The sequence below is a fragment of the Orbicella faveolata genome, unplaced genomic scaffold, assembly GCF_042242905.1.
Source record: "Orbicella faveolata isolate gen_17 unplaced genomic scaffold, um_ofav_v1 contig_24, whole genome shotgun sequence".
In the NCBI taxonomy this organism is placed as follows: Eukaryota; Metazoa; Cnidaria; class Anthozoa; order Scleractinia; family Merulinidae; genus Orbicella; species Orbicella faveolata.
In genome coordinates this window covers 15,220,227-15,244,164 of record NW_028301552.1, presented here as the reverse complement: position 1 = coordinate 15,244,164, position 23,938 = coordinate 15,220,227, and the positions used below count along the sequence as shown (strand labels likewise).

General features: G+C 40.9%; 5 protein-coding genes and 1 pseudogene across 9 annotated transcripts in view; 2 read left to right on the top strand and 4 right to left on the bottom strand.

Moving 5' to 3' along the window:
• Positions 1-23,938, top strand: part of LOC110065103 (uncharacterized) — a 36,292-nt gene that overhangs the window by 2,970 nt on the left and 9,384 nt on the right. The gene's annotated exons all lie outside the window — the stretch shown is intronic.
• On the bottom strand, positions 1,974-2,795 carry LOC149110581 (uncharacterized). Its single transcript, XM_089292893.1, has one exon. The coding sequence runs from the start codon at positions 2,778-2,780 to the stop codon at positions 1,974-1,976; it is 807 nt and encodes a 268-aa protein (XP_089149019.1). The 5' UTR covers positions 2,781-2,795.
• On the top strand, positions 2,298-23,519 carry LOC110065105 (uncharacterized). Of its 5 annotated transcripts, XM_089292889.1 has the most exons (6): positions 2,298-2,433; positions 6,137-6,272; positions 6,679-6,741; positions 13,944-14,213; positions 21,467-21,634; positions 21,972-23,519. In XM_089292889.1, the coding sequence occupies exons 5-6, from the start codon at positions 21,469-21,471 to the stop codon at positions 22,880-22,882; spliced, it is 1,077 nt and encodes a 358-aa protein (XP_089149015.1). In that variant the 5' UTR covers positions 2,298-2,433; positions 6,137-6,272; positions 6,679-6,741; positions 13,944-14,213; positions 21,467-21,468; the 3' UTR covers positions 22,883-23,519. The 5 variants fall into 5 exon arrangements, with proteins under 5 accessions (XP_089149015.1, XP_089149016.1, XP_089149018.1 ...); XM_089292890.1 differs by lacking the exon at positions 13,944-14,213; XM_089292891.1 differs by lacking the exons at positions 6,137-6,272; positions 6,679-6,741 and having other exon boundaries at positions 2,334-2,433.
• On the bottom strand, positions 4,598-5,663 carry LOC149110580 (uncharacterized; annotated as a pseudogene).
• On the bottom strand, positions 14,817-15,404 carry LOC149110579 (uncharacterized). The gene has a single exon (XM_089291464.1). It carries the CDS (start codon positions 15,402-15,404, stop codon positions 14,817-14,819), a length of 588 nt encoding a protein of 195 aa, XP_089147590.1.
• LOC149110578 (uncharacterized) lies at positions 15,481-16,202 on the bottom strand. Its single transcript, XM_089291456.1, has 2 exons — positions 15,659-16,202; positions 15,481-15,545 (listed from the first exon to the last, which is right to left on the bottom strand). Exons 1-2 carry the CDS (start codon positions 16,200-16,202, stop codon positions 15,481-15,483), a joined length of 609 nt encoding a protein of 202 aa, XP_089147582.1.

Genomic DNA, 23,938 nt, shown 5'->3' with positions numbered 1-23,938 from the left:
AACCATGCCTTTGACCTCTAAAAGAAACATTTGCTGTAGCAAAGGCAAACAGCCCCACTCTACTCAAAATCCCTCCTCATAACAGAGCATAAAGTAACCTTCAGAATGACGGTACAAAATATCAATTGTCATACTAAAGATATTCTATCAAGGTATTTTGATAAGCCGCAATCCTGCACCTCACTGCCACTTGGTTACTGTGCGCAAGCTCTGGTAAACCTTCATACGAAACAAGCTCATTGTAAACAAGTATTTCTTTTATTACTGAATATTAGATAACAAAAATATAACTGTCCTCAGCACTTTAAAAAAAAGAACAGATAAGGACAAAGCTAACATATACCCCTTGTATTTACATCCAGTAAGTTAACTTGCTATTGAAAAATGACAACTTTCCCTGTTTTCCTTACACAATGATTTCTTGAGGCAAATTTATATACTAACGGTATATTCTGGTGGCATCTCTTCTTGAATTTCACTACAAGTACAAACATCTTCACTTGCCAAGTAATCAAAGCATTTACAAGCCACAAGGATGCAACCAGTTCACGTTGAAGGTGACCTAATTGTAAAAAAAGCACAGCCTTTCTGGCCTATTTTCTTTAAAATTTTAAAATTTTTGCTCTTCTTTGTATCAAAGTAGCACCCTTGGTATCCTTTCACTATGCATTTAAAGCTAATGACTCAAAGTGCATCTGAAGCCATTTTTCCGGGATGTCTGCAGTTAGGAAGAACATGTGTTATACTGAAGTACCTTCAGCCTTACTGATTTCAACACCAGTTTTATAAAAATCAAGAATTCAGAAATCAAACGTTCAATTGAGTTCGATTGCCCAATTTTTTTGTGCTAGTTCAATTTGGTTCGATTGCTGAATGCAATCACACTTGATCCACAAATTGAGTTTGATTGAAATTCAGTTCGATTGGGTTCCATTGACTATGTTGGGTGTTTGGAACCAGTTATATTTAGCTGCTAAGTCTTCCTCTTCACTTTCACAATTTTGGAAATCAAAAATTCTGTCTGACTTAGCAGGCTGCCAGTGCAACAGCTGCATATCTTAGTTATGGTCAGGGTCATTAGATAAAATTATTAACGTACCTTTTTATTTATTTATTTTTTTATGCCTATATAAATTAATTGTAGTTGTTAGTATTATCATATATATTCACAATACTTTTGTGCTTAAGTAGTTTTCTCTTTTTTTTCTGTGGAGCACTCATATCATGAGCGTCCAGCTCAGGAGATTGGGCCATTACTCCCTGTGTTGACGTTAGATAAATTGTTACCAATTGTTACAGTTACATCACCTATCACTAACCAGAGAACTATTGGCTGCTGAAGCAAAGGGTTCTTTAGTTTCATCATTTCAAAAGGAGCCTATATTCACATCTTCTCTATAAGGGAACAGTCTTCACTTGTTTCAATGCTTAGCAGTCTGAAATTTTCACCAATCTTTGAGTTTTGTTCAAGGTGGCTCCGTATAGTTTCATGACCACACCTAGGGGGATCCCCATACATAAAGACGGGGGTGCTCATCGTACCTTTCAGGGGTTTAGAAAGCTATTTTGGTACCTCTTAGGGTGTTAAGCCTTATAAGGTCCACAGCGGAAGGTTTTGTGGTACTCTTTAGGGTACTAACCCGTAAAAAATTATTAACAGGTCATCAAATGAGTTTTTGTGCAATTTTGAATAAATAAGCAGTCCAATTTTTCAAAGACTACAATCACGGCTGAGGGTCTGTTAGAGTCAAACTATATGAGTAGTATAGCACAGCGATATACACTCACTAACCAATGAGAAAGCCCCATTTAGCACACGTGACACATATCAACCAATCACAACACTCGGATTTTACACGTGACTTTTAATAGAGAACAATGGGCTACGTCACAACTTCTCCATAATCTATTTCCTAAAAGTGTTCACTGTTTCCTAAAAGTGTTTCTCTCAGTCTCTGGTATACGCAGAACTTTTAATCAAAATCACTTAAAAGAAGGGCCATGTCAATGTCATCTTCATCTAAGACAGCTTTTTTGAAGCCGTAAGGGTATGAAAAGAATGTGTCTGGGTCAACGACGCGTTTGTCGAACACAACTCGATAATTTTTGATCTGTTCGCTTGTGGTCAATTGTTTTGTTTCAGGATCCCGACCGATCTTGTGAGGATTTACAATGGGAATCTTTCTGGGAACACATTCTCCAGTGGATTCATTTCTTTTAGGAGAAGTGACTTCGGAAATGACATTTTGTTTTAATATTTCATAGTTTAATTGTTCTTGTCCACGAGTGTTGAGTGTGAATCCACGTACTTTGCATTCGACCTTGCTTTTCTTTGTCACATAACCATAGTTCTTTGGTCCAGCAGATGCAAATTCTACGATGTGATAGTCTTCGGACAGTTCATTGGTGAATTCACCGAGGTAATCACCCAAGGTAAGAGTTGGTTGCCCTTCTTTCTGTGAGTATATGATGGAATCGGTATCAAAGTAAAGAACTTGTTGTGGATTTAATTTACTCAGACCGTCTTGATATAACTTTAATCGCGCCCAACACGTTGTGAAATAGGCAATGAAGATGTTAGTGTTGGGTTGAATTCTCTCTTCGTCGTCGACATTTTTGTAAACGATTTCTACCATTTCATCATTCATAATCCTGAAGGCTTGAATTATTTTTTTGTCGTCTTCGATGGTTTCGTACAGACGTGAGGGTTGCGTGATTGCAACCACTTGACTTTTGTTGCCTTGTTGACCATATTTTCCCCAGAAGCTGTTGAGCATCATTTTGGCTAATGATCTTCTTCTGGGATTTTTTTGAATCTTGTCGATTTCTAATTTGATTCCTTCATTTTTTTCGTAGTTTTCCACGTACTCAATACTTTTTTGGCTGTCGTTACCGACCCATTCTGGCCATCCGCTGGCTTCTTGCTTTATTTTTAGAAAGGTGTTTACGTAGGAGGTGAACATGTCATCGCTCGTCAAACTGAAATGCCAGACTTCATGTACGTGCTGTATCACATAACCTTGTTTGACAGCCTCCATCAATTCTGGAGTGCACCAAGTTCTGGTGAGACATCTTTCTTTGTCACTGTGTACACATTGGTAACTGCGCTCTGTCAATGGTTTGGGTTGTTCTGTTTCCACACATTTTCTGCACAGGGGAAATGTCAATTTTCCTCCACTTCGATGAGGAAGAACAGGATGATACAATTCTGTCGGTGGTAAGACGGTGCATTGAGCTAATCCAAAGTAGTCGCTTAGGTCTGTGACCCCAGGTTCGAGAACGATAGTTGGATGTCCGACTGGGTAGATCATGTTCTTGTTTACCCAGGGATAAAGAGACGTGAAATCGACATACCATATTTTCTCGCCGTTTTTTATCTCGTGAAACAGTTTCACGGCATTGGTTCTACCTCCAAAAAAGGCGTCACGAGGCTTCAGTCTGTCAATGATCTGGAAAGAATCCACCACTTCTTGAATGGACTTGTCCTCTTCTTTCTTCTTCTTCCATTCACACTCCCATATCACTTGTACTGAGTGACCTTTCAGAAATAAGAGTTGCTCTTTTGCCTCTTGGTTTTCGTAAACATCAGCCATTGTTCTTTCTCCCATCTTTTCGCTTTGTTCGTCTCGGTTAGGGTAACATTTTGGACAACCGTGCCAATAACAGCCGTTAAATTCGTACACGACATTGGTGATGGGATCGTAACCGTCCACGTAGTATTTGTGAGGACCGTCTTTAATGACATATTCACCACCGTTTCTTCCATGTTGTATGTTGTGATGGGGTCTTGTGTTGAGCCAGGTCAACCACTCGATACTAGCCTTGGAGTGAGGTTTATCTTGTCCGTGCCATCCGCTTATCGGTTCTGAGGCAGTGCTTCTCTCTAGCATGTGAGTCTTTCGATAGTAAAGATTACACGCCGAAGCGATGGTCAGGCATCTCTCAAGAGGGTTGAAACCACTGATTTCTTCGAATTCTCGACAAAAGACTTCACATCCGCCCTTCAGTAGTAGTACGTCGGATTGACAATAACTCAACAGTTCTTCTTGAAAGTTGAATTGGTAATTTGGATCCTTGGAGAGGTTTTCGTACCATTGATTAAACTCTTTGGCTCTGTTTGGAGACATTCCTTTTGGATCGTAATACTTTTTGTCTGGCAATGGACCCACGTACTCTTGGTTTTCTGGGGTGTTGAAGAAATGGGGGAAGAAACCTTTCTTCTTCTCTTTCAGTCCAAAGGCTTTTGGAAAAGAGGCAAGAGGCATTTGAAAGAAACAGAGCGAGTCTTTTAATTCAATGTCACCACCATTGAAACTCAAAGAAATTATCTTGGCTCCATTGACTATTTGATCTACTCCAACGTACTGTTTGAATAATTCGTCAAGTACGAGGTAAGCATCGAAGCCTTGAGAATTGTGAGCAATGACCGTTAGTCTACAGTCCAAGGACAGTTCTCTCAACCAATCGATGAAGTCAGCGATGCAGGTTTCCCCTTCGAAATTGAACAACTCTTCGGTGTTGGAAGTGGCAGCACACACTAAATTGGGAATGTGAACACCCGTGTCTTGCATGGTTTCACTGTCCCAGTAGACAAATATGTGAGGTCTTTCTTCAATCGATCTTGAACCATCGCTTTTTCTCTTTAGACGAGTCTTCTTGAGTTTCTTCATTTTTTCTTTTAGCTTGGTGGGATTTTGAATGAAGCATTGATGGTGGTCCAGGTTCTTGAACTCTTTACAAGAGGGGCATTCATTGGTTCCGCAGACATGGTTTGATGTGGTTTCACGGGGACGAAGCAATCGCATACACTTGCTGCATTTTCTTTTGCTGCTACATACACTTTTACGTGTTTCGTTTGCTTCTTTTCCGTTTTCTTCACTGAATTTGGTGTGGTTACTCAAGCAATGGGTTCCTAAGAATTTTCGTTGACATCTTCCACACTTGTAGGTGGCCCGCTCTCCCTTTTGAACTTTGTGATAGTCTTCACACTCGATTTGAAAATAGGATCCACATTTTCTTCCATTGCACTTGTGGGATTTCATGTCGTCGTGATCGTAGCCTTTCTCGCATATCAAACAGAAATGATTTCTTCCCATGAAAGCTTTCAGGGAGGTACATGCGTGATAATGTTCTCCTACTTTGATGAGAATGATGTCTTTTCGATGAGGTTGGTAGGGACCCTTGTAAATGATCCTGTAATTTTGATCGACGGAGAGTACGACCAATCTGTGATCGGGTAAAACCTCTTGGAACTTCATGATTTCGGGTATGCCACAGCTCGCTATCGGGACTTTTGCAGCTTCGTGTAGGGCCCTGGCTTTTTTTTCTTGAATTGGGAGACCTTTTCTGAGATTGACGTAATCGTGATGCTTTGTTCCTAGGTCAGCGTGTGACATCATGGTGACTATGGCTCTAGCACAACACAATTCGTCTTGGTTGTTAATCTGCACCACACATTTCTTGATTTCTAACATCTTTTCGATAGCCAATTGTCCTTTTCGAATTCTTTTTCCTCCACCGTTTCCGGGACTGCGAATGTGAGAAATGTTGACAGAGAAACTATCGTCTAATTGAAAATTTTCATTTGAGTTAAGCATGGCCGAAATCTGTTGCATCATTTCTTCTGCTCTCAAACTACTTCTGGTCCAGTCACTCACTCTCATGCGTGGAGAATGGTAGCCGTGATGAAGTCGATTAGAATTGAGGTTGACATACAAATAATCGTCGGCTTTAACTTCTGGATCGTTTAAGACTTGTTGTTCTATACTACGTCTGACGGCTTCTTCTAATTGATTGGGTAGAATTCTCTGAATGAAGGCATTGAAATCAAGGGCTCCTCCATGTTGGACCAACCTTCCGGTGTAATTTCGATGCCTCGCTCCTAGATGTCTCACTCGTCTGTCTAGATGAGGAGTCAAAACAAAGTCGAATCCGTTTTCCACTTCATGGGCATGATTTGCGAGAAGGAGGTTATCTTCCTCGTCGCTCCAATCGAAGTCCAATTCATCAGTCATTGTAATCGAAACGAGAACAAAATAAAAATGGAGTAGATACATTACCAAGGAGGTGTGAAGAACAGTCACTTTTACGGTTGAATTTATAACGTATTTTTCCCGCCATTTTTTATTTTTTTTAGTAAGTGAAGAGGGGGATACCCCCCACCCACCCCCCCAGTCTACTCTTTCTGTGACGTGGATTGGCACGTGATGACTCGTGTACTTATTGTTAGAACTTGATGTGTTGGTTTTGTGTGCTGTAGAACTCGACTCGAGGTAAGTCATGGCTTCAAACTATGATGATTGTTTGATATGTCTTGAACCGTGTACTCCTTTTCATAGAAAAAATATACACCGTGCTGTCGAAAAGTGTTTCATCATCGATGTCTCGATTTATTCCTCATGAAATGTAACATTTGTGATGTGCGTGTCGACGCGAGTCTGGGATGTTTTTACAGGAGCAAGTGCTGCAATAGCGTATTCCATTGGTCCTGTAAACTCGACGAACAGAGGAATTTACCTTTTAATAACAGAAAGTGTCCAGTTTGTGAATGCTTGCGTTTTGGGGAAGACAAATTGAGGCCTCACATCGACGAAGAATGATTGAATTGATTTTGAAACGCACTGGACCGAGCACAACTGAACTGAAGATTAACGTTTTTTATTTACTGTTTATTGTCAGACTCACGGGTGAAGCTACGCCTCGAACTGTGTTTCTTCTGGGAGTTACTGATTTGAAGGAGAGGTATGTTACTAGACGAAAAATGGAATGAACTGAATAGACTTGGACTGATTGTCGATTTTTGGTTGGAGAGCGAGAAAGAGAACTGCTTGTCTGATTTTTATTTGACCCTATTGACATTTGCAGATAATATTGCACTCGTCAGACGTTATTTTGTCATTTGTTTTGCGGCAAGACAGTTGAATATGTCCTGCGAAACAGAAATGAACAAAAGTTGTGAAATGGTTGATGACATTAGAAAATGGTTACATTTGATTCTTGTTTTTTAGATGGATGATTGTTTTGTTTGCAAAAAAAGTTCTACAAGCGAAGAGAATCCATTAAAATCTACAGGATGTTGTTTTTCGCGTGTTCATGAAGAGTGTATTGATGTAAAAAATGCAGTGTGGTGTCCAATTTGTAAAGAGCGATTTCAAGTTTTAGATAAAGTTAAAAGAGCCGAAAAATTCACTCCTCTACAAGCAGAGGAGATTGAGAAAACGTTCTTAAATCATTATGATTTATATAAGAATCCAAGACCGCCTACTTTAACTAAGTTAGAAAGAAAGTACGTAAAAAAAGCTTTGAAGATAACTGATAATCCTCTTCTAGCTGCAAGTAGAACTAGCAATAGAATTTACAGTGTGTGTATATATTTTCTGTTTGATTTACCTGAAAAGGAGACGAGTGATTGGGAAGACATTGCTTCCAGATTATCTTTAGGTTATATTTTACCTATGCTACGAGAGATGAAGAGTAGATATCTGTTAAGACAAAAAAATGGTGGAGATCATCCTGTTTATCACTTTTTGAGGGAACTTTTAGAAATGGATGTCAATGATTCTTGTAAAGAAAAAAGACAGGCTATAGTGAGAACTTGTAAACGAAAATGTGAACAATGTATAAAATTTACAAAAATCATAGTTCAAGATGATGAATATCTGAAAGGTTTTCCGAAAGGTGCAGCATTTGGTAATCCTTCTTATCTTTATGATCAGGTTGAATTGAAAAAAGATGTCTCAGTGCAAGAGATTTTTAAACATGTAGATTTTTTTAATGCTGTGTCAAATGCAATCAAAAACAATGAAATATAATTACATTATGAGATCAATAAACACTTAGAGATTTAACATTGTCTTGGTTTGCATCACTTTCTTAACGAATCTCTCGGTTAAGTTCTTTTTCTTAAACTTGTTGATGCTTTGTATCATCTTTTTGTCAGCCTTGTGCTTGTCAGCCAAGTTTCTAGCTATACTGTAGTCGATGTCATGCTGTTTGGATACTCTGCCTAATCTATTTATGCCAGGGTCCCCTCGCTTTAGTCTCTTCTCCAGATGTGTTCCAGGTCCCATGTACTGATAACCGGGCCAATGAAATTCCCTTCCCGTCTTAGCTATCATTTTTTGAAGGTCAAATCCTCGACGTTTTTTGGATCCTGTCTTCTTGGTTGTTTTGGTGACTCTCCCTTTAGATGATTTTCGAGTAACCGCTCGGGACTTTTTCTTTTTAGTCGCTGTCATAATCACGCTGTAGACCTTTTCTCAGTTTATGTCCGGGAGGGTACCAATTTTCCCAACCAGGTAAAGGAGCTAGTTTTTCCAACTCTGTTTTACGTTTCTTCTTGGGTTGTTTTCCTTTTGAGGTTGTTCTACTTGTACTAGGTAGACCAAGTGAATGCATCAAACTCTCACCCGCTGCTTTTAAGACCTTCTTTTTGACTTCTTTACCAAGTGATGATTTTGGAGTCGATTTGAGTGAAGTCGGTTTGGGGTGAGGAGAAGATTTCAAGGTTCTCACAGGTATTTGTGAGGCTGGGGTGTGTGGAAGAAGTCTTCGCTTGGCTTTACTGTAGCTACCAGTAAAATGAGGAGTTTGTGGTTCTTTTTTAACTGCAGACCCTTTGATGATCTTACGCAACATGTTTTCCAAGGGTCCTTCCACCATACCTTCGTCATTGTTATCTAAGTCGATGGGTTCATTTCCTCCAGTACTCCCACCAGGTCCTAAACGAATTCGTTTGGTCAAACGACACTGCTGTCTTGCTAAGGGTTTGGCCATCTTAACAGCTGTAGCAGCAGGAATTTTTTTACTAGTTAGGATGATATGTTTTTTGGCGGCCACTCTACCTGCTTTGTTTAACAGAGTACTATCTGAAATTTGTCCTTTGAAGTATTGAGTGAGATTCTCAAAGTTTTTAGCCGGTACCATGATCATTTCGTTCATGACGAGAAGCAGTGTGAAAGAGTTCTTCCCAATAAGCAACTTTTTCCTCTGTTTCTTTTTGCTTAATCTTGAGAGATTCAATGGTCTCTTTTTTCACTGAACAGTTTTGACACAACGTTATTGTATCGCCAGGTTCTGTTTCCACTGATAGACGTTGACAGTCTGAACAAACCTTATCAAACTCCTTGGCTAAATACAATTGATGAAGTTTTTCGTATTTTGTTTGCCATTGACGTGCTAACTCTTCTTTTTCTTTTGCTCTCTCTTGGAAGTGCTCGACGGTTTTGTTGGTCTCATGTAATAAGGTGACCAGTTTAGTAAACATGTCTGAACTCATCTTCGTCTCCCACCGCAACAAACGTTGTAGCAATTGGTCAAACCTTTCCACAAGATACTTCCACCTTTCTGTTTTGACTTCAATTGATTCAATAGTATTGTCTTTCTCTTTTTTAAACTGGTTCGTCTGCTACCCAGTTCTCTCAGCTTTGCTGTCTTCTTTTTAAGGGATTTATAGACAGGTCGACTGACAGGAATTTTTCCACCCAATAGGTTCAAAACCATTTCACTGACTGCATTGATCTGTTCTTTGTTAGCATTTTCTAACATGACTTGTCGCTTGTATCGATCAGCTTGTTTCAAAATTCCGTGCAAAAATTGACGGTGAGTCGCAAAATGACTACGACTCATACTAATTTGCTTTCGTCTACAACCAAACCTCTTTTAAGCATGTAATTCCACTCAGAGGGTGGAAACTCACTGGCAATGTAGTTCTCCTCAAATGGTTCTTCACCACTCCGGTGCTTACGAACAATCTCATCCAATTTGTCGAAGTCTTCCTGTTTTATAGTCGTGTCCCTGAACTTCAGTACAAGCATGTCCATTTGTTGTATACTCCGCTGACGTGATTTGGAAATTATTTGGAAATCCTTGACTTTTTCTGAAAATGTGGGATACAACCTCTTCGAAGACATCGTTGCACAGAATGAAAAAATGAAAATGCTTGAAATCCCTTTTATCACTTAGGGTTTGATCATATTGCGCAGGTCTGTTTTTGACATCAATCTCCTCAATTTCAACTTGGCTTGGGGTATTCTTTTCATCAGAGTCAACAGGGTCCCTCTTCCATCGATACTTTCCACTTTCAACAAACGAACCAGAGGAATTTTGGCTTGTGGTATTTTACGAATCAGACTCAACAAAGTGATTCGTTTGTCAAGGAGTTTGAATCCTTTGGTTCCTTTTTTGAATTTTCTTTTCTTTCGAGGTTTCTTAGGTTTCTTGACAAATTTCTTCACGTCTCCGAATTTGTCTTCGTACCAATGTCTCTTTTTCATTCGTTTCTTTTTGTCGTCTTTCTTTACGGGAGCCCTCTTGCCTTTCCTACGTATTGTCACTGTGGATGGTAACTCACCAGTGTTGAGGACACCAGTTGGAGTCGGTTGAAGTGTTTGAAGAGCGATTCGTCTTTTCGGTGCTGGAGTTGAGGTGAAAAGTGGTTGAGGTGTTGAACTCGGCATGACAGTTTTTTTCTTTTTACTCTTGCTTTTACCTTTAGGTTTACCGTATTTTTCGTAGATTTTTTCGTACTTAGATATCACATCGTCCAAGTGTCGATGCCCTTGAAGCTGAGGAAGATCCATGATGTGTCTTGTTTTGGAAGGAACTCCTGAATGTGTTCTATCGAGGAATGTACATGTATTTATCTCGCTTACGTTTCTTAGGTTTCGTAGCTCGTTCCGAACCCTTACGAACTCCAAATCCTACACCTGCAGATATTCCACCCATAGCTGCTGCTTTTCCTGCTGCTACAAGTGCTGGTATGGCTGCTGCTAAGGGAATGATACCCCCCTTTTGTTTTCGTTTGGTTCTTTTTCTTTTCCTATTCACTCTACTTTTTCTACGTCTTGTCTTTGCCATCGTAAGGTGTAATTGATGTCCTAAACGTTGGAGCCATCACTTATATCGATACTTCCATTTTCACTTTGATGCAAACTCGTGAAAGTTTGCTTGTCGTACATTTGACTACACTTTTGGGTGAAAGGTGGTGCCATGTCGATAACGATATCCTCTATCGTTTGCATTTTGGATAGAAACACTTGTAGGTCATTCAGTTCCACACCATTGATGTAAGTGTCGATTTCGATCAAACATTTGGCATAAGTGGTATAGGCAAATTTACTCATCTCCACTTTGTTGGGAAACTTTTTGAAATCAGCCCATCCTTTTACCAATGTTCCAATTGCCGTCAAAGCAATCATGGCAAAACTGTTCTTCCACACGGAACCTACAAGCATGGCCAAAGCCATGACGAGAAGTACCGTACCGTTGAGAATGGCATTCCATCCTTTAAAAAACTGAAATCGTTGTGAATGACACCACCATTTTTTATGGTACTGTCTACGAAGATCCTGAAGTTTTTTTTGGTTCACTCCGTCCGTTGAGTCCATTGTGTCTAATTTCGTACTCTGGTCGAAGTGCGAGCCACTCTAGGTGGACCACCGTCTTTATACGTGGTGGTGATGGTGTTAGTGGTGGTGATCCCAGCTATTCTTCGTCCTGCAGACGTTTGTCGTTGGTCATTCAGTAGAAGTTCCAATTGTCTTTGTAATTCGTCTTGATTCATTCTAGTAGTCCCCCGTGTCGTGGAACTAGTACCAGCCGTAGTTCCGACGTTTCCAGTGGGTTGTCTCGGTGAGGGTGTGGATCTTTGTCTACTCCCTGCCGAACTTGTACTTCTAGATCTACTTCTAGATCTAGATCTACTTCTACGATTTGTCGAAGCCGCTCCAGCCTGAGTAGGAACGGTACCTACTCCAACCTGAGTAGGAACAGTCACTGCAGGTTGTGTTGTGGTTGCTACACCTACCGAGGTGGGAATCGGAGCCACTATTGAAGGTGTAACTGACGTTCCAACTCCTACAGTGACTGGAGCGATGTTAGCAAAGTCTATGTTTGAGTCTACAAATAAAGGTTGATAACCCACTCCAATTCCTGCTGGAGAAACTCTAGGAGAGGGAGTTCTACTTAGTGACCAACGCTGTGAACGCGGTGAACTCGGTGAAGGGGTCCCCGACGTTGCCATTCAATCTCAGCGATTCTGATGCTTCTTCGAGGTCGTTTTCGTTTTTCACCGGGACTGGTGATCATAGATATGTTACTCTCGTCACTCTCGTAACCGTCACTGTCCTCGTCACTGTCTTCCTCACCTCTTATACTCTTCTGAATCATGTCGTGCCACTCGTGCAATTCGTCAGTGAAATAGGTCTCTTTATGTTCGTCGGCCAATTCACAGACTTCGACTGCACATCTTGCCCGTTTCATTTTTTTAAGAGCTGGAAAATCAATGTCACCTAGGTTTGCAAGTTTGTAATTGGCTCTCAAAACATTCCTGAATCTCTTGAACCAAGGAATTTTCACCCATCCTAAGTCATTTCTGACTTCGTTCTTATGACAAAGATGCTGCTTGTGGTCCTCCATGTGTCTTGCCACTTGGAGAGATACACCCTGTTCTAACCACGTACCCAAAGTCGTATTGGTTCCATCTTGTGGTTTACCCATTTGGTAGCTCTTAGGAGCATAAATTTCCTTCAACACGTCCTCGATAGGTCCTCTTTTAACTAACCATTTTTCCAAAATAGTTTTTGAATTGTCGACCGTTGATTCACACATCATGTCAAAAAAAGTCGAGATCGCACTCGCTCGGGACGAAAGGGACGAATGATTTCAGCAACATGCTTGGCTTTCTTTATATCGCGCCTCAACTTCATACCCAAATTTGGATATCCATTGATGTGATCCAATGACGACCTAACGCTTGTTTTTTCTACCTCGTTCATTAATCTACGTAAATCTCTGATACCGTTCCATTCTACTAGTACTCTATTAACAACCCCGATTTCCCAGGGTGACGTGAGTAAATGCTCTTTTGTCTTTTCCAAAAAGAAGATGAAGTATGGCCACCACTCATACTTGCTTCTTAACATGTTGAAACCAAGCTTTGTTGGTTGTTCTCTGCTGTCGAATGAACTGTTTCCACTTCGTGTCTCTAATTAAATACTCTATCACGTTTCTTGTTCGCTTTACCATGTGTTTTCGTCGCAGTGAGAGTCTTTTCACATTGTCTTCGTACTCTGCGATATTTCTTCTTAAATCCCTCACTCCGCGAGCTTTATACAACACAAAATTGATAAAAACTCTTTGTCTTCTTGTACATCCTTTGTCTCTATATTGAGTCAAAACCCAAACGAAATCCTTCCACCAAACGTCCTCACTTCTCAACATTTTGCTTGAACTGATAACAACGATTAGGACCTTCTGAATTTAATAGGTGACTCACCACTCTCACATTGTCGGAGGAACTGGGGTGAAAATCCAATACCATGTAACCGTAAGGTCTTTGGGTTATTCGTTGGTATGTGGTTAGAACCTCCTTCCAACGCATGGGAAACGCTTGAGTCAGTAAATTTCGCAAACCCACATTGTCCCTGGGATTCTTGAAAGTGATAACGTAATGTGCGTTTCTTGAAATACTCTTGGCAAACTTTCCTGGAGGAAACATGTCCTGAGTCAAATACATGACCGTAATATCGCGATGATGTGATTCCTTGGTAAAAAGATCCAAGACTCTCTTGTCGTTTCCTGCCTCCTCCATCAAATCGTCCATGATGAGTAAACCTCCTTTAGGAAACCATTTAGGTAATAGCTTGGTGTCTGGAATACCCTGGTAAAATTTCACACCATTTTTCTTCATAGTGTTATAACTCGGTTGCCAGATACTGTAGCAAAAATAAATCGCTTTTGGTCTTCTCTTGAACAAGTGTAAGTTTTTCGTGACCAGTTCTGTCGTAAAAAACGTTTTTCCACTTCCGCTAGGTCCAACACACATGATACTCGAAGGAGTATGAAATTTAAAAGCAGAACATTTAGCCATACTTGACACTCGTTCCAAATGAAAGATCTATCATTCACTTTGAGTTTATATGGATGTTTTTTCATTTTTTCAGTCTGAATGAATCGTCCTCCGTGGGAATCCAGATTCTGTTTGTTCTGTTCGAAAGCATATCACGAGCATCCCAATCCTGCCAACCGTGTTCATTGTGTCACCAAGACTCACTGCTGTGGGAGTTGGTTTCATTTTGGTTGTCGAATCAAAGCCAATTTTGGATTACATCCCATTAATCAGTTTTGTCCCGTTTGCAAGACCGTCAATTTTGGTGAACCATTTTTGTTCCCTGACGAAGTACGCGAACATCAACTCAAGAGTAAACTATAAGGTAGTTTTTTATTTTACAACCATTACATCATGTACAAATACTGAGTTACACCGGTAGGAAGTCTGGTAGATTGTCTAAATTGGCGTGCTTTTTCGCGAAACTTTCTTTCGTTCACTATCAGTTCCTTTAACATTCTTCCTATCTTGTTGTCGTTCCATTTGTAATCTCTTTGAGTGAACATGTCCTGAAATTCGTTCATGCTTTTTCCCTGGGCTCTGTTCAACAAAAAGAAGAAAGCGTAGTCTCCACAACTTTTACTAGTAAGAGACTGAAGGGCATGTGCGTTTCTCTTGACATTCATCTTCCACCATTTTCCAAACCATTCATAAAGAGGATCTGTTGTTTTTTCTCCGTACACTTCTAAAGGTACCGCATAACTATCAAACATTTCACACACTCCATCTTGTGTCCAAAGAGCGATCCAGTGTTCACCAGGTCGACCTGCTGGATCTGTGTTCACGATGTAGGCAGCTGGTCCATCTTTAACGGGTTTCCGGGGTAATTCGTTACAGGCAAAAGTTCCTTGGTAATACTGTTGTAATATCGGTTGACTTGCAACAAGTTCGTCTAATTGAGTGTCAGTCAGAGCAATCTTTTGCATTGTTAACGCTGATACACGTCGTAGGTGACGGCTTTGTTCTTGTCGATTTCCAAGAGATTCTCAAATTCGGCAAACAAGATGACTGTGAAGTTAGCTGCTGGATTGGCTCCAAAGTTAAGAATGTACCGGATCTCTCCCAACTGTTTCGGATTCAGGACCGAACTGAAGAGATCACCGTTGGCTGCATTGTTAAAACAGAAAAGTGTACAGTTTTTATTGTGTCCCCAGTCTTTCTCTGTCAACATGTTTCCTCGATCCTTTCTCAAACATTCGGTAGCTTGAAGAAATCGGTAATAGCCTCGATTGTCCAAATCATTGCCATCGTGCTTGATTTCCAAGGTCTCATACGGGTATTCCTCACCTCTGAAGAGTTGCTTGACACTACTCAAGCTCATTTTTTGAAAGCAAAAGGGATCACGAGTGTAATCACCATTGAAGGCTCGGGTGTCCACCAATGCCATTACCACCAGGTTGGGTCCTCTACCCTGCCAAGGGTTGTTGATTTCGTATTGTCTTCTGTCATTTGCAAAACTGTAAGTTCTGATTTCACTCCTGACCGTAGGGTAACTCACTGCCTTTGAGGATTCCATCTTGACAGCCAATTCTCGATACACGTCAGGGTTAATTCGGAATTGACAGAGAACCAAGCGCACTTTGATGTCGGCTTCAGCCAATCTTGTTGCTATACCTCCAACAGAATTCCAGTAGAATTCGGGATTGTTGAAGTAAATCTGCAAGTCAATCTGTATGCCTGTTATAATCAGCTTGTTCAAATTGAATAGTTCCGAGTGAGGTTTGAATCTCATGATGTTTTTCTTGCCTCCTACATATTTGGCTCGTTCACCTCGTGCTTTGGTGATGCTTGTCTTTTGATTCTCAGGTAAAGCAGTCCAAGCTGCATCGGGTGTAGCATTATCCAAGTTGTTTGCTGTGTATAGTGGAGGGACATCCACGTAGTTTTGCCACCCCTCGGGAGTCAGGACTGTTTCACCATCCTGTCGATCGTGGTGAAGTAAAGTCTCGATGTAAGCTTTGTACGAATACGTGTCCGATTGTTCGCTTATCAAGGTTTGATTCAATCGGACGTTCATCTGCTTGATCATGGAATGAGACAAGTTGTTCACTGGAAACGCATTCTCGGCAGCCACCAAATTTCCTCCATTAGCTTTCTTGAAACCCACCTCAAACTCAAAGTAACTCTGGGTAAAGTCGATGTAGTCTTCCTGAGGATCGATCTGAAACGTCACTGGATTAATTCCAGTGGTGAACGGATTGATTTGTACGTATCGCTTACTGTAAACACTAAGATCCGTCGGTGGAATCGTAAAGAGATTCAGTGACGGATTCGACACTGTTGCCGAACCTGCGTGAGGCGCAATGTCGGACATGATCTATCTTCTTCGTTTTCGCCCTTTCTTAGCTTTTGTCTTCACTGTTCGACGTTTCCTACGGTGTGATAATCCACCACCTCGTTGTCTTCCTTTATAATACTTGTAGTTATCGTTAATTCCTTTGAATGCTTGACCACCCAATTTCAAACCCAACGAAGCAAAGGACGGTGCAGGACCAGACAAAAACATGCTAGCTCCTTCGGCGATCTTGTCCACCAATCGTCGTTTGTTTCGTTTCATGGCTCCACCTCGTTGAGATCCTCTTTTACCATAAGTCATGATAGGTGGAACCCTGAGAACTCTTCGGGAATAAATGGGATTCACCGGAGGAAGAAATGGGGTGTTCATGGTCCAAAGATGTCTTTGATTTTCCTTTTGACTCTTTTATGAGTACGGTCAGCAAAATTGTCAGCTTTTCGTTTTGCAGCTTTTCGTTTTGCAGCTTTTCTAACTCCTGTCTTCACACCACGAACAGCACCGGGTATGTTAGGTACGAAAGGAAATCCACCCGTTTTTAAACCTTTCCATCCTTCTAAGGCAGCCGCTTTGGTAAAATCTTGTATGAATCCACTTCCCTTTTGTACCTGATCGGGATGAAACCTTGTCAATCCAGAACCTTTCATTGCTTGACTAGATGAATCGTGACGGTTGTGTTTCCAGCTCCAAGTTGAACCAATTGACCATCGACTTCACTCACCTCCACTTTTATAATCTCGAGCGTGTGTTTTCGAAGTGGAACGTAGTGGATGTGAACCGGTTCAAAGTATTGAATGCCTTTTCCAACTCTTTGATAACTAAACTCTCGAAACAAATCGGTCACTTGGTTTCCCACGAAGGAACTACTAGCAACGTCACTGTATATCATGAGGGAACGAGAACTACTTCCCACGGCATTGTTGAAAGCTGCATTCAAATTGATGAATCGCCAGTTACACCTGAAACTAAGTCTCATCATGTTACCGTGATCCTCTGGTCCATAGTAACTGTCATCTCCCGTGAAAAAAACAACTTGACGATAATTAGGAGAGTTGGAGTTATTTTCCTAAAGATCGCCTGGATCACGTGAGTCCTGAAGATTCGGAACCAAGTAAGGGTCGAAGAGTTCTTGCTTCAAGTTGGGTCCTAGGTGATACACGCTACGAGAGTCCGTTGTTATCCACCCCATTTTTTTGGCCAAGTCTTTTTCTATGTAAAAGTAGGGGTGAACCGCTCTCGAAGAAGAGCGGTCTCCTCGGTATATATTTTCGTTATCTGTGACCAATTCGTCTCCTTCCCACTTGAACTTCCAGAAAAGTGATTCCTCTTGATTTTGTGAGTTAGTTTGAGAAAACTTTTCATTGTCTGCTCCCACCAGACCATCAATTCTATCTTCGTCAAAAAAATTGGTCACCGATTTCATGAACTCCACTCCATTCACGTCTGGAGACAACTCTTGCAGTTTTGCGTGACTGTAAAGACTGTGTCTAAGAGTAGAAGGTACAGCACCAGAGGGTGCAGTCGTGGAAGTCACCAAATAGCCTATTCTGAACAAATCCTGTTCGTCAGGATTCAATTTGAGGTGAAACAAACTAGAATCAGGTAACGAAACACTACTGAGTCCCGCTTTCCATCGTCCTTCCAGATTGATCTGCCGAGGTAATCTGTTTTGAAAACTGTTCGCCTTGTTACTGGGAAATTCGAGAGTCGAAGAATTACTCAACAACGTGAGGTAAAAGTCGTCGCTTGTTGCCCCACTTGTCTCCATACTTGCTTCAAATGAAAAACTCTGATTGTATTCACACCTTTACATAGACTGACTTCTTAGGAATCCAGCTGTCGTATTTAGCAGGCCAACCTTTCCACCGCACGAGGACGTTGGTACCCTTTTGCTTGATGACTTTCTCCACTCTAAACAAGTCGTCATTGGACACATTGACTTTCTGTAAATCCTCTTCGTAAAAAGTACCCTCCAAGGGTTCACCGTCCCATTCTTTCAATTTGTAAGTAGGTACAACTCCACGATTCACTCGAGTGACGATAAACACCTCCTCGGTCCATCCAGGGAGATAACCTTTCTTGAAAGGACGATGCTTTTTGTTCAATCGTACTTTGTCGTTTTTCTTGAACTTACTCTTTCTTTTCTTAGAACTCAATCGATTTTGGTACAAATTGTTCCACACTTCCAATTCGTTCTTGTTCGACACTTTCTTGGGGGCCATCTTAATGCTCCTGTGGTTCGAAGCGTTGTAACCACTTACTAATTTCTGTAAGACGTCGAGAAACGAAAGACTGTTCTTCACCGTAAAGTAACGGTACAATCGTTCTTTCAAAGTTCGATTGAAACGCTCAGCCACAGCTGCCTTTGTATCCCCACTGGTAGAAAAGTGGTGAATGTTCTTTTGCTTCAAGAAGGTCTGAAACGTCTTGTTGTAAAATTCCTTACCGTCGTCCGTTTGTAAATTGAGAGGTTTTCTCCCCTTACTTCTTTTCAATATTTTCTTGAAACCCTCTGTCACAACTTGACCCGTCTTGGATTTAAGGGGTTCCACCCAAGCAAATTTCGAAAACACGTCAATCACAGTCAGGAGGTACTTCGTTCCTTTATTGTACCTGGAAATGTTAGTAACTTCTACCAAATCTGCTGCCCACTGTTGATCGATACTAAATACCATCACCGGTGAAATTTCAAAGTGACGACGTCTAGGTTTATGTAACGTGTACCCCAAATCTGCTTCCAAAGCTTTTCGAGCCAAAGATACAGAAATCTTGTTGGCTTTTGCAAAACGACTCAACCCACCTAAACTACCGGGTTTCGTTGGATCCCTGTACAAACGTTGCACCTGAGCTAAGGAAATGGATTTTTTCTTGGACTTCATGGTGTACAGAAATTCACACGAAAGACGGAAATTTTCCAAGCGTAAGGATGAGCTGCTATGATTCTTTGGCACTGATAATAGGACAACGGTTGCTTTTCTAGCCAAAGACAAAAGACGATGAACCTGAAAACGCTACCCTCCAAAGGTCTCAGTTCCTCAAACTCATAAACGGGGTCACAACTGTACTCATTTGGTACAAGTTTGAATTCATCTTCTTTGCATTCAAGAAGAATTCTTCTACATTTATCACACGTATCATTCCAATCCTCACGAGAGTAATGAGACAAGAATGAACCCATGTTGTTAAATGACTTTAATCAAACAAACATTCGTATTTACAATCCACCTCTGATCAAAAAATTAAGTGTAACCGTAGCATCTTCAACGTCAAAAACATCAGATTGAAAATATTTACATTGTTTTCTGCCATTTTCACATTTGGGACGCCATTTTAAGGCTTCATCATAGTCACTACAATACAAAGCTTTTCTCAAACTCTCCTCACACTCAACACACAAGCTTTCGTCCTCACTCCTTCGGGTAAAAAAAAACGGTCTTTCCACGTTTCAATGTTCTGAAACAATGAGACGAAAGTGTTCTCAATAGAGACACCAAGTTCATAATCGGTACAGGGTGTAGGTAACTTGAATACCCAGTTGTTGCTCTGATTGGAAATCCTGTGAGTCACATTGGTCGAGATGTGATGAGCTCGACGAGCTGGTGTGAGAAGCTCTTCAATGGCATTTTTGCTATTCCAAACAAGAGGCTGTGTGGCAAACAAGATATCCCCTCTACCGATTTCTGTTGGTTCGTAAGCAGATTTAGTGAAATGGATGGTATTCGTTTCAATGTCGTAGCTCACATCGTGCCACATGGTATCAAAAAAGAACAAACCATTAGGATTTCCACCAGGTTGATGCTGTTGTAGGATGAAGGGGATGACGGTACCTTTCCATGAAGGTCTCATTTCCTCCAAATCTGCACTTTCATCTTGAAATCATCAGCAAAATGTTTGTGCAAAAAGTCAAAGATGAACAGATCACCCTTGTCTGGTCCCTCCAAACTCCCAATCATCGGATGCACTGCAATCTCAACGTAATCCTTGACCAAGTCATAAATCTGATTACTATTGGTGTACAGGATAACATCACCCTCACAGTTCTTCACGCTGTTAGCAAAACAAGACATAATGCAAAACTGAAATCTAACGTGCAACTCCGACTAGTGTCACTGAAGAGTAGATAGGACAAGACTGAGATTTACCGTCAAATGAATCTAATATATTACAAGTCATAACAGAGTGGATTGGTAGATTGAGTCTAATGCCAGTGATTGGTCGAGCCTGGTGATCACGTGCTAGTCACATGGGAATGCACTGAAGGTTCTCATCTTCATCCACCGTCTTGGATAACAGAAAGGGTTGTTGACAAACCTCATCTTTCTTTGCTTCTTCTTCCTTTGCCTCTGCCTCTATTGCCTCTTCTTCCTCTTCACGGGTCACCTCATAAGTTTCCACTGACAACACATTGTTTTCTCGTATCGGTTCATCATTGAACTTTGCACCTATCGAATCATAATAGGTAGCCACTGAATCCAGATCAGGATGGTGAGAACGTATGCCCCAGTCGATCAAGTGACGCTGCAATCGATAGTACAAACCCGACACCAAACCAAACTCCAAGTTAAACCGACGGTGCTGTTCGTCTCTGAACTGCGTTGCCTTATGCTTGTCAAGCTTCTCCTTGAAATCACAAACCCACTTATCCAAATCCTCTTCAATATCATTCAGGTCTTCTTTCTTCAACTCTCGGCTCTTGTGAATTGGGAATTTATTTCCATTGTAGTCATTCAGTTCTCTTTCATTCACCTGCTGTTTGTTGAAGAGTAGAGTGGGTCCAAACTTTTCGATATCGTCTTTCGACGGTACCAAGTGATGACCGTCCTTACCCCACTCAGACAACTGCCTCTGTAGAAAGTGATAGATAGGAGAGGCCACACCAAACTCTAGGTGATACATCTTGTCTTCGTTTCTCTTCAACCTTTGAAGAGCTCGTAGGTTATCCCTTGCACTTCCCAAGTACAATTGGAAGGCTGCAAGTTTGCAAAAGACATGATAGTCCTCGAGGGTCTTCTCTTTAGTCTTCTCTTCAGTCTTCACTGGTGTCTCACTGTTAGACATTTTTTTTTTCAGACTTCACTGTCAAAATTTTTCCAAGTGTAACGAAAAGAAAAAAGCTCATCTCTTATATAGAGAAAAGATTCGTTCTGATTGGTGTATACTCGATTTCCATATTTGGTCATGAAGTGTTGTGAATGGTCAGAATATAAATCTCATTGCTGATTGGATACTCATTATTATAAAAAAGCTTAATCATGTTCAACATTTTCACTCTTCTTTCATTGCAGACATGGAGTCCATTCAAAACATGGTGAAATTGGAAGAATACGAAGAAGACGATAAGACCAACAGTCTACAGATGTCTTCAAAACACGTACAACCATTTGAGTCTTCCAAGCGAAAGAGAAAAAAGCTCAGCACAGAAAAACAACCCAAGTCAAAAGTATCCAAAGAAGGTGAGCAAAGTAACATAACAAAATGGCTACAACCTACAAGCAGATTTCAAGTAAGACCAATTCCTCCTCCAAAGAAAAAGAAAATCAACAAAAAAAACGGAAAACTGTGTAAGAAAGAGGAAAAATACCTGATCGGGATTCAACTGATCACTGAAGGATGGATTTACGCATGTCACAGAACAAACACTGAATGTGCACAACAAATAATCCAATCGAGAAAAAAGACAAAAAAAAGTTATCCAGCCCGAAAAGAAAATATGAAACAACATAAAAAGGATCATATCGAAAGAACATTTCAAAAACATAATATTTATCCTTGGAACACTTTTTTTCGCAGACCAAACAGAACCTGCCATCACACAGGAAACAGCAGACCCATCCACGAGTGTCAAACCTGTATCGAATTACATCATCAATCCTTCGGTGACTGTGGAGGAAGTCCCCCTTGAGTTCAATCCCGAAGTCTACATGGCAGATTTAAACCAAAGAATGCAAGCAGAAATGGAAGAGCTAGACGAGCGTACACGGGTGTACATATGTCCCAAGCATCCAACCTATCTGTTGGAGTTCAACATTATTGAAACCCGCTATGGTCCCTGGGAGTACTATAGGTGTCCTCAAAAGGACTGCCTCGTGTGTTGTGGAGCTGACAAAGTAGCAAACTACCAAGAGCAATTTGAAAAGCAAGTAGCACAATTCTGGCTGAAAAACCTTGAGTATAAAAATAAGTGCTTCTGCAGAAACCCCCTCATCCTCAAGATATCCAAATCCGAGAAGAATCCAGGTCGAATGTACTTTGGCTGCCGTAAGAAGAAGTGTGACTTCTTCAATTGGGCCGATAAAAATCCATCTGATAAAATGGCAAGGTGGATAAATGAAGAAGCGGAAAAACCAAAACCTCAAAGAAAGGTCGAAGACCCAGAGAAAGAAGTTACTGTTGAGGATAAGAAGTCCGTTTGGAGAGGAAAACAACCACTGAAAGAGTTCAAACCGACCCCACAGCAAGACATCGACATGCGATTAACAGATATCAAAGACCCTCAAACAGCAGCCTACTGGAAAAAAGTGCGAATGAACAACGAGGACTACATGGTAAAGAGGGTTGACCGAAGTTGTCCTGAGGGAGATGACCTCAGGGTGTTCACGCAAATACCAGACCCAGGCGCCGAGCGCTATCCTCCACCATGCGTACAAAAAGGTGGACCCATCAAGTACCGTGCCAGTCACAACCGATCAGACCCGAATTAAGGACGCAACAAGTGAGTAGAGCTCCCAAACATCATGCAAAAACAAAAAGTAAGAGAACAAGTTTGTTTCATATTAGACTTAGATGGTTACAATTTAAAAGGAAATTCACTTAAAGGAACATTTTATGTACGAGAACTTGGATACTGTACACACGACTGTAACTACGGGAGGATAGCCTTCGACACTGGCATACCCTACAGGAACCTTTGGATTCAAGACAGAAAAACAGTCAGACACGTGAACAGGAACGTTTGTGGTCTCCCGTAGGAACCAGACCCTGAAGAAGAAGCATTAAGTCAAGACAAAGTACGTGACGTAATACAGAGACTTTATTCCAAATACTGTACGGGAAAAAGAACATTGATTGCATACAAAGGAGGACGAGTCGAAAAAGACATCCTCGACGAACTGAACATTCCAAGTTTTAATTTAGAATTAATCAGTTGTCCTAAATATGATCACTTAGCCATGATACCTAAGATTAAAAGTTGCGGTTTTCATAATTGTCTTTGTAGAAAAAATAGCAAAAAAGGTCACTGTTCAGTTCAAGAGTGTCACGCTTTCTGGAGATGGTTATACGACATATAATTTTCACACTTTAACATGTTAAATCAAATAAAGTCTTTTGATGTGGTAATCAATGTTGTCTAAATTGTTCTCCGCTGTACATCGTATGTGAATTCCCCTCTGAACCCAATCATCTGGTCGATTGATTTCTCCATCATCGTTGGTCGCATAATCCTCATCATGCTTCGTTATTGCATCGTAGATTCTGATCAAAGAACGTCTGATCCTGTCAATAGATCCCAATGCTTTCAAAAAATTACTCTCCCTCACTCGTAGATTAGCCAACATCTTATCGTTCTCTTTAAACTTTTCCCTCACATAACCGATTCTCTTCAACTTGTATCCAAAACGTGCTTCCTCGTCATCCAGTAATTGTTGAAAACGAAAATAGTCAGCCATGATCTCTGAACGTGCTCTAGGAGGAGCCATTACATATGCGTCTCGTTCCTCAAACAACCAATGAGAACTCGACGAACCAAAAACGTAAAC

Coding starts and splice junctions, on each gene's coding strand:
- LOC149110579 (XM_089291464.1), bottom strand. CDS start 15,404: ATGGAATCCTCAAAGGCAGTGAGTTACCCTACGGTCAGGAGTGAAATC.
- LOC110065105 (XM_089292888.1), top strand. CDS start 2,985: ATGCCAGACTTCATGTACGTGCTGTATCACATAACCTTGTTTGACAGC. Junction 3,064..21,466: donor CTGGAGTGCACCAAGTTCTG/GTGAGACATCTT, acceptor CTTTCATTGCAG/ACATGGAGTCCATTCAAAAC. Junction 21,635..21,971: donor GTCAAAAGTATCCAAAGAAG/GTGAGCAAAGTA, acceptor TTTTTTTCGCAG/ACCAAACAGAACCTGCCATC.
- LOC149110578 (XM_089291456.1), bottom strand. CDS start 16,202: ATGTCCGACATTGCGCCTCACGCAGGTTCGGCAACAGTGTCGAATCCG. Junction 15,546..15,658: donor AAGCATCACCAAAGCACGAG/GTGAACGAGCCA, acceptor ATTGACTTGCAG/ATTTACTTCAACAATCCCGA.
- LOC149110581 (XM_089292893.1), bottom strand. CDS start 2,780: ATGATGCTCAACAGCTTCTGGGGAAAATATGGTCAACAAGGCAACAAA.